Here is a 10,510-nt window from a genome sequence, read left to right on the forward strand (position 1 = left end):
AGTCTTATTTAAATTCAAGAAATCAGCTTTACTATTTCATGACAGGTAAGGCATAACTTGACAGTATTTTGCCTGAAAACAAGTCAGGGATTTTAGTGGACTACAAACTCCACAAGAATCCAAAGAATGATATGATGAGGTAAAGCAATGAAAGCTCAGGTAGAATTTAAAGGGGCATAGCTTCTAAGGAAAGATAGTGCTGGATAGGCCCAATTGTTATCACCATACTCAAAAAACTCCAGTGGCTTGTCTAAGGAACACAATGGGCACCTAGGTGGTGCAGTGAATAGAACACCTGGCCTGGAGTCAGGAAGACCTGAGGTCAAATCCAGTCTCAGACACTTACTAGCTATGTGCCCTTGGACAAGTAATTGAACCCTATTTGCCTCTCTTCCTCATCTTTAAAATAAGCTGGAGAAGGAAATGGCAAACCTCTGTAATATCTTTCCCAAGAATACCCCAAATGGGGTCACTAAGAGTCAGATATGACTGAAAGAACTGAACAATAACAAATCTATAAGTTATATTTAAACTTCTTTGTTTATTATTTTTTGTTTGTTTTGTTCATGGAGACTAATAGATTGTGGAGAATTTGTGATGTGTCTTCTATTTTAAATGTCATGCTGACTAACATAAACATATTTTCTTGAAAACCTAAGATTGCATATTATAAGGTATTAACAAATCCTCATTTTTTTCCAATTCAACAAGCATTTATTAAACATTTTAGGCACTGGATATACAAAAAGCATAATGAAACAATTCCCGATATGACATAGCTTACATTGTACCGGGTCTAGAAAAACATGTACAAAAATGAAACAGTAAAAGTTATTCTCTGTAGCAGGGCAAGTAGATACAATTATTTTCATACAACAGAGTACTCAGGAATTGGGGTAATATAGTGCCTGAAGTCCATTTGGCCAATAATGTATATTTTTGATTTCTCTCCATTAGGGGTAGACTGTAAGAGAGCAATCATTTGTCAGGACTTTCTCAGAAAGATAGAAAAAGGGCATGAGAGGTCCTGAGAATGAAGTGATAGGGAAAGTATAAATTAGATATTTATTTTTCACATGATAAAATGATATCTCTCCATGTTCATAGTCAAGGAAAATCCCCACCTTTAAGTTGGGCACACTGACCTGGCAGTATTTTATATGGACTTGGGAATAAAGATTATACTGGGCTGTGCCATAAAGGTGGTAGGAATTGTATACCTGTACAGTCCTAAGCACAAAGAAGTCTTGAGACTCTTTTGATTTTTTGCAGATGCCAACACCCCAGATAGCGTTATTTGGCACCTCCACCTCACAGTAATATCTCCCTGAAGTAAAGCACTGAGTACCAAAAACTTGTGCAAAATCATTGTCAAGTGCTTCCTTCTGGACACCTCCATATTTCACACTCTTCAAATCCTCAGATATGATGAGACCTGGATCAGCTGCGTTGCAATCCAGAGTGATGTTCACTTTAAAATTGAAAATCCATTCCATGACTCCAGAGATGGGAAGGCTAGTCACACATATGTGGAAGGGTTCTGTTTCCTTGTGCAACACAAATGTGTTCCTCTTTAAGACTCCTTTCATATCCTGGAGCAAATCCAGATCTGGTTTCTTACACTCCTCCTCTAACTCTGTGGTCCTCGTCCTTAATTCTTGGTCCTGGTTGGACAATCCACTAATTCTCTTGTTCAGGCCTTCTAAAATCACCATCCCTTGTGTTTGGACATATGATAGATATGCATTTTTCTCTTCACTTAGGAATTGCTTCATTTTCTGGAATTCAGACAAAATACTCTTCTTTCGAATTTCTATTTCTTCCTCTATCAATGCAAACTTAATCTTGTCATTGGCCGTTTGTTGAACAATGTTGTCGGTTTTCCTCCACAAATTAGTCACAGTTTCTTGGAGTTTCTGCTTGAAGTTCTCAGCAGCCTTATCTATGTGACAGAGCTTGTGAGCCTCATGCTTCTGGGATTGAGAACAGGACACACAGACTGGGCTCTGGTCATCCTCACAGAGCAGCTTGTACACTTTCTGATGCACCTCACACTCACCATGTTCTTCAGGGTACTGCAAACAATGAGGTCTTAGTTTTTTGGCAATGGCTGCCAGTTTCCCAAGTCGAACATTGGCTTTGAAATCCCTTAGCTGAGAGACACCCCTGCACTCTGGACAGGAGAAAGAGGCTGAAGCTTCCTGCCAGCTTCTGAGACAACCATGGCAAAAACTATGGCCACACTCAATGGTCATTGGGTTTGTGAAGTAGTCCCTGCAGATGGAGCAGATGAGTTCTTTCTGGAGTTCTTCAATCAGCTCTGGGGAAGAAGCCATGTTTCCTTGTTTCTTCTGAGATGTTTTCTTCAACTTAAGCCTTTTTCTCTGCTTACTGCACACACAGGAACTCGCTGAGTCTGCCTTACCCCAGTCCTTTTATACATGCCTGGAACCCTGAAGCCCCTTCTTCCTTCAAGATGTGAATTCCTGGTTCTTACCAGGACCTGAGGCTTGTTCATACATTAGTAACTGCTCCCTAGTAGAGCTGAGAATCAAGGCATTCACACATCAAGGACACTGCTTTCTTTCCTGCTACTCCTCCCTTTACAGAATCAAATGAAGGTCATAACCTTTCACAGATGGGTATGATGTGATTTAGGGTTTCAGGGGACCCCAAAATCACAACACACAGGTCCTGCCTGAAAGAATTCGGCCCAAGTCTTCTCTCCATCAAAGACAAGGTTTATTAGAACATTGTCATATTGGGCAGACTCTTAAGGAGTCTGAACATGAGTAAGCAGTGGCTAGATTACAAGACAGCCCAAATCCTCATTTTTTAAAGAAGTCATTTCAAGGTTCTTAAAAATTTACTGCTTTCTAACCAGTAGGATAAATTTCAACACTTTCCAACATTTGTATTTCATGCAAAGGTGATTTTTATGTAATATTTGCTGCCAAATTCATTGTTTGACAAAGGAAAGATCTTCACTTATTGATACGGATGTGTCCTCAGATTAGTATAGCCTTGTAATGGCTACATGTAGTGTTAGGTACATTATGGATTTAGAAATATAGAATTACAGAATCTCAGATTCAAAAGGTACCTCAGATATAATGTGGTCTTACCTTTACCTGAATTAGAATCTCTTTTTCAGTTCCTTGGACAAGTGGTCTGCCTCTTCTTGATCACCTCGAATGAGTGCAAGTCTATTAACAAAGTAGCACATTTCACTTCTGCCTTGGTTTTGAATGAGGTAATGATTAAGTGATTTTTTTCACATTCCTTCATTAAATAAAAAGATCATAGATAATCAATTCACAATCAAATAATAAGTATTTATTAAGTTCCTACTGTGTGCCAGGCACTATGCTAAGAGTTGAAAGGGACACAAGAGGTCTTCTAAATCAACTCCTTCATCTTACCTCCCTATGAAGTCACTGATGAACAGAGAGTTTAAATGGCTTGTCCAAAGTCACAAAGAAAAAGAGTGACAGTTTTGAGATTGGAACTCAAGTTTTCTAATTCCACACACAGTAGTCTTTCTACTACCAACATTTTTTCCACATGGAGAAAAAATAAAAGTAAGTGATGGGCTTCCAGGTCAATTGACCAACAACATGGAGGATTAGACATTTTCTCTGATCCTCAGGACCTCTCAACCCTCTCCAAAACAGGAATTATGCATAAAAGATAAAGCTATTTCCATTGTCTCAGGTATTAAGAACCCTAATGAGGAAAAAATCCTGATAAACTAACAGCAGAGAAGCCTAATTCCTAATCCCTAATGAGATATAATCAGCATCCCCTCTTCTATCTCTCACCAAACTCTGGAAAGACTGCAAAAGACACTCCAAGCTTGGAACAGAATTCAACATTTTCCCTCCTCACTTCCAGTGCTGCAGAAAACCGAAGATTTTAAGAGGAAGAAAACTGCTTTCTTCCTGGAGCATAAACAGAGAAACAGGGAAGATTTTTAATACAGATGGGAATATGACATCCAAATCAGCTAAACAATTCTACATATCTGTGAATAAATATTACAAGAAAATTTGATGAGGTGGAAGACCCCATGGATTGCCAAGAGAACTCTGGCAGGAGTTTTCTAAATAGTTTAAATGAGAAATAAGTATTGTGAAAGAAGAATTTATGGCCTGCACAGCAAAAAAAAAAAATGTAGCAGACTGGAAAAACTTGAATCCATGGCAGTGAGTTTGACCAAAGAAATGAAAGAATAATTGATTGGAAGTGTAAATGCACAGATATGAAAGACAATCAAGAAAAAGAGAGGCAAAAATCAGTAACATTTTAAGAAAACTTGATTTCCATACAAGCAAAAACTGTTCTCAACAACAGGCTGTATTGAGACAACTTAAGGATTATAAATCTTCCAGTAGAAGATGCCAAGTCAAAAAGCCTGAACACCATAATACAAGAAGTAATAGGAAAAAAACTGCCTAGAACTTCTGAACACAGAAAACAAAGTACCAGTTGAAAGACTATAGATCACTTTGGGGGAGGGGGAGGGTGGAACTATTCTGGAAATTCCAAGACACATATTTATTAAATTTAACAACTTTAATGACAAACAACAGAAAGTCACATTAGTCCTAAGGATTTAAGGTATTTTTCTGGGAAGATAATCTTGGGACCCTTGTATAATAATCTGTATTACTAAAGGATTGTAGCTGGAGGTTTATTCTCACCTTGTATCGGAATAAGCATTTTTCTTTTTGCTATTTAAAAAGGCCTAGCAATTAGGTTTCTATTTCAAAGAGAAAACAGAACAGATATACTTCCTGCTTACTGTTCCCAAACTGACCTAACACTAGAAGTCAGCATGTATAGTCAACATCTATCTGTGTGATCATTTTATCATATGGCTACTTTTCTCTGTATGTAATTTTTATCATGTGTATCGAAAGCATGATATCACAACCTAGAATAGATGCAGATATTCTTTCCTATCAAGGTATCTTATCCCAGGGGAGGAAAAAAATGCAAGATCAACACAGAAGCAACAACAAAAAAAAAGGAAATAATAAATAACAAGCATATTTTAGTTCTTTACAAAGAATTTAATTCTTTAAAAAGCTCTTTCAAAATATCTTTAAAAATAGAAATATAAAATATTACTAATTCATCAATATCAAGTATAAAGTATTATTCAATAAATAAAACTAATAAAAAGTCCATATTTTAGTTATATATTTCGTCCACTCGATAGAGTCAAACTCAAAAGATGATTGGTAGACAGCCAAATGCCCCACTAACATCCTGATGATATCAGTAGAAATTGAGGAAGGACTCCAGCATATTAGGGAGACTGCCTGTGGTTAGTTTTGGGGACAATAGGGACAAGGGTCACGTGGGATACATAGGCATAGATAGGTTATATTCTGCATTATTGGACAGGACTCCCAAATTCATGAAAAATTTATAAAAACATTTGATGATTAATGCCACTGAAAGGACAGAGAGAGGGGAAGAAAGAAATAGATATAAATGGAAGTGGGAAGCATTGAAAGAAACTACAGATTCTATGAGGTGCAGGTGTTTAGGAAATGCATTCCAGGTATTTGGGGTATAGGAAACACATTCTGTGAAGTCATGGTCATGGGAGATGAAATGTCAAATTTATGCAACCATCTAATTTTGTTGAAATGTAGAGTGCATGAAGGAGAGTGATGTGAAATATTCTTTGGCAGGTAGATAGAAAGTATTCAAAAGGCTTTTAAATACTCAGCTGAGAAATTTGCATTTTGTCCTAGAGGCAATAGGGAGACAATTAAGATTTTTGAACACAGGTTAGACCTGTTATATAGCCTTAGGAAGTTTATTTTGACAGCTGTTGAGAATAGATTGATCAGGGGAGAGATAGGAAGCAGAGAGACCAATTAAGAAGTTATTACACTAAGCTAGGTGAGAGACCATGAGGATCTGAGCAAAGATTGTGACCATGCAGGTGGAAATCAAGAGAGGATAAATAGAGGATTTAGGATAAAGGATAGGATTAGAGGAGAAGATAATGATTTGTTTTTAATTTTTTTTCTTAATAACATTTTTTCCAATTACACGTATAGTTTTCAACATTCATTTTTGTAAGATTTTGAGTTCCAAATTTTTCTCCCTCCTTTCTTTCCCTCCCCCCTCCCCAAGACAGTAAGCAATCTGACATAGATTATACATTACAATCATATTAAACATATTTTCACATTAGTCATGTTGTGAAAGAAGAATCAGAACAAAAGGGAAAAAAAAACATGAGAAAGAAAAAAAAGTGAAAATAATATGCTTCCCTCTGCATTCAGACTCCATAGTTCTTTTTCTGGGTGTGGTTAGCATTTTCAATCATGAATCTTTTAGAATTGTCTTGGATCATTGTATTGTTGAGAAGAGCTAAGTCTATCATAATTGATCATCACACAATGTTGTTGTTACTGTGTACAATGGTCTTCTGGTTCTGCTCACTTCACTCAGCATCAGTTCATTTAAATATTTCCAGGTGATTTGATGCTGTGATAATGATTTCTGAGGTAAACATATTGAGTTTGAAGGGCCAGTGGGTTGCTGTGTGTGGAGGTGCCAAATATATAGTTGGTGATGCAGGACTACATTTCAGCAGAGAGCTAAGTGTGAGTAATTAGATTTAGTAGTCACATGCATAGAGTGCTCATGGAACTCATGGGGTCTAAGTAAATGACTAAGAGAGAATTCAGAAATCAAAGAAGGCTCTAGAATGAGACATGGAGGAATCCTCTTCTTGGCAAGCAAGAATATATGATGATTTGCAAAGCCAAAGAATAACATACCATTCTAATGTAAACATGTTTATTCAAGGTAATGCAATGAGAAATTTCAGAGCTAGTTACTTGGCTTGTTGTTATTGTTGTTGGTTCTTTCCAAATGTCAAATTGATTAGAGCATTTGTAAGACTTCATAGACTTCCTTTATAATCTCTCTCTCTCCATGAATATAAGGAGAAGGACACATCTGGAATACTAAATTTCATCAGGGGCAACTTAGTTACACAAAAGTAGGAAGATAGGAAATTCAACAAATAGCTTTAATAATGATTAGCCACATAGAAATATAGACTAAAAAAAAAGATGAAAGGAAATGGTTTGCATGGATTGATTAAGGGCCACCTAATAGTATGTGAATGTTTGTAAGATGTGAAATCCAAGGATGAGAAATCAGTTAGCATAATAAAAGGAAGTATTGGTGGGAGTGATAGAAGAGAATCCAGGAAATCTAGGTTGAATTTCTTGGCTCAGTAATAAAAATGCATCAAGTGTTTCTGGAAGAGTTGTGAGACAGGAGCAATGTTTAAAGAAGACAGTTTTATTTCTGGAATATGTTCATCAAAGTCATTTATTTAAAACAGGAGCTGGACTATATGATATTTCGTAAACCTTCTGTGTCAATCTTTGGGAAAATTTCCCATAATGGACCAAGATCCATGCTTTTAGTATATTTGTTAGCTTCAGATGCAGGTATGTTTTCAATAGGTAATATTTAAATATAGCATAAGTATGTACATACAAAAATACATTCATATGAAGGATTTACTAATCAAGCAAAGTTTGTGCTACTCATTTTGAACATAGTACTTATGCCCTTACATTTAAAATACTGTTTGGCATTTTTTTTTTTAATTCTGAAGCTGTTTGAAGCCACTTTTGGTGGGAAAGAGTTTACTTTTTATAACTATTTTCACATTATAGCCATGGACTTCATGATTACATATGCATGAGTATATGTGTACTTGTGCATTTGTACATGCACACATGTATGTATATGCATATGAATGGATGTATACAAAAATTATGTAGATTGCCATTGCCAGAAAATTTGCCACCATCTATATCTGCTTCTAGTTGGCTTGTTCTTGGTAGGTAGATACAGTTTCTTTCTAGAACTGCAATTTAATGGCATCTATGCTACTAGCTTTGCCAGCAGTGCAGAACTCATTAAAATTTTTCTCCATTCAATTTGCAGACTAAAGTGTAGGTGGGGTGCAGTTTGTAGGGAATGTCTTCCTGCACTCAGAAGAGAAAATGTTACTTACAAAAGAAGTACAGGGAAAGGAATGAGCGTTTGCTTAGATTTTCTGGGTTCTCAAACTGCCAAATATGAGTCACCTTCTGTCTTCCACTTTCTTTTTCTAAGCAGAGGTCAGAGACTAGAATTTCTGAGAATGGACTTATCAGTTTTGAAGCTTACCTCATGGGTAGTTCTGAGTTTGAGAGGTTCTAAGGTTTGGTTTTAGTGTTAGACTGTCTTGACATTGATCTTCTAAATAGTGTGCTTCTTGGAGAAGAAAGATCATCAATGTAGTCTCCATATCTAGAGGATGGAACCATATGATGGAGGACTAGAATATTTGAACCATTAAAATCTGTCAATTAGACTTTAAACATTAAGCTCCTACTATGTGCTGGGCACTTTGTTAAGCACTTTCTGACATTTTCTCTCATATCACAATGAATGAAACAGTAGTGCAGGTCCAAGGTGAATGGGGGTATGTGTGATTGTTTAACAATGCCCCCCAAATGTATTTACCTATTTAAAGGGAGATTAATCTTTTATATGAGTGATTTATGTATCTTTATTTGTTCACAAGTTCCTCAGAGTCATTTATAGCTTATGTGATAAGTGAAATAAAGACTATCTCGTATCCAATATCCACAATATACATTTAGTAACTTCAGGGGTCTTAGGGACCTTTTATCCAGAAGATTTTAATATTTCCCTATAGTAAACTACTGGTTTTGGGACAAGAGCCAAAGAGAAATTATGCCCTTTCTCGAATTGGAATCTAGGATCATTATTCTTTAGGATGGTAGAGATGGTGGCCCTAGGCCACAGATCACTCAAGGATTTGTTAAATATATATTTATATTTATGTGTATATGTCACTATATATGTTTATGTATTATAAATTGCACATTATATTTATTACTATATATTAATTACATATCAATATATTTATTACTATATATCACTATATGTAACTATATTTAGTTAGAGATAAGGCAATGCAACCATATTTAAAATGATATGTATGTACATTTTGGTATTGTAGGGCAGAATTTATGATTTTACTTAGAATGAACTCCTGATGAGGAAATTCCATTTCCATTGGAAAATGAAGCAGTTTAGGAACTGCTTAGGAACTAATCATCATAAAGAGATGCCTAGTACACTAAGGAGTTCAGCAATTTGCCCATTAGCATTCTCAATATGTATCAAAAGAGAAATCAGACTGAGGTTTTCCTGGTCTTCTTGATTGACTTTCACTATACCAATGGTGTCAAACTCATATTTAAACAGATCTCTATGGCAATATATGACTTATAAAACATCAAATTAATGTTATATATGTTGTTTTGAATTTTTATTTAATTTGTTAAACATACTAATTATATCTTAATATGTTTTGGGGCCCACTCTAGAACTGGCCTCAGCCTGTCGCTATGAGTTTGACAACTCTGTGAGTTTGACAACCGTACTATACCATGTTGCTTCCCAATGTGTGTGTATATGTGTCTACATACACACACATATATTTACACACATATGCACATGTTTGTATATATATATATATGTATATCTAACAATCTCATTATCAGTTATATTTAGAAACAGAATATTTTATTATACATGTTAAACCCACTCTGGGTTACTCCCAAAAACATGCATTCACACTCAATGAGTGGAGTTCCCAGAGTGCAACTCCTCCTTTTCATTTCTCTTCCTCCTCTTTTTCCTTTGAGGATTGTAAGAGGTAACCTTAAGGGGTCATAGTTTTCGTACTATTGCTCACTAGTCCCCATCAAACTGTTCAGCCAATAAGATTTAATTAGCTTTTACAATAGGCATTTAATAAGAAAGACACATAATGAGAAGACAGGACTCATTGGAAAAGAATCTTATGTTAGGAAATATTGAAAGCAAAAGGACGTGGGAACAGCAAAAGATATGACAGATAGTGTCACAGAAGCAATGAACATGAGCTTAGACAAACTCTGGGGGACAGTGGAGGATTGAAGCACTGGGTATGCTATGGTCTATGGAAACACAAAGGTTCAGACACTACCGAATGATTGAACAACAACAACAAAAAGAAGTCAAGGAGCTAACAATTAGTATAAAACATTGCCTTTAAAACCTTGAGCATGCTGTCTTAAAATACAGACATCCATAGAAAGAAAGGGCAAAAACTAAAATACAAAACTTGTAAGACTCACATGTAGAGAACATGTGTGGCAAAGAGAAAACACAATTTTTCCATTGCATGTCCTTTTATCCCTTTATGTAGTCCTCATGAAGTTTTTAGATATAGCCTTCTTCTGGGCAGGTAACTCAACTGCTCCTAGGATCAGTTATAAATACACACACATACATATACATATGTACGTATACATATTATATGTATATGTACATGTGTGTGTGTGTGTGTGTGTGTGTGTGTATAACTCAATCTTAGCCTCCCTGAGTAGAAGAAGCT

General features: G+C 35.9%; 1 protein-coding gene across 1 annotated transcript; it reads right to left on the minus strand.

Annotated features, from left to right (window-relative positions):
* Positions 1 to 953: 953 nt before the first annotated feature.
* On the minus strand, positions 954 to 2,336 carry LOC114053882 (probable E3 ubiquitin-protein ligase TRIML1). Its single transcript, XM_027876988.1, has 2 exons — positions 1,834 to 2,336; positions 954 to 1,596 (listed from the first exon to the last, which is right to left on the minus strand). Exons 1-2 carry the CDS (start codon positions 2,334 to 2,336, stop codon positions 954 to 956), a joined length of 1,146 nt encoding a protein of 381 aa, XP_027732789.1.
* Positions 2,337 to 10,510: the final 8,174 nt, after the last annotated feature.

This window comes from Vombatus ursinus, unplaced genomic scaffold (genome assembly GCF_900497805.2).
Source record: "Vombatus ursinus unplaced genomic scaffold, bare-nosed wombat genome assembly UNPS02014812.1, whole genome shotgun sequence".
Lineage (NCBI taxonomy): Eukaryota > Metazoa > Chordata > Mammalia > Diprotodontia > Vombatidae > Vombatus > Vombatus ursinus.

What these genes read in the sequence shown, in the direction of transcription:
- LOC114053882 (XM_027876988.1), bottom strand. Translation starts at nt 2,336, where the DNA reads ATGGCTTCTTCCCCAGAGCTGATTGAAGAACTCCAGAAAGAACTCATC. An exon ending in AATGACAAGATTAAGTTTGC is followed by an intron (nt 1,597 to 1,833) that starts ATTGATAGAGGA and finishes TCTGGATTTGCT; the next exon opens with CCAGGATATGAAAGGAGTCT.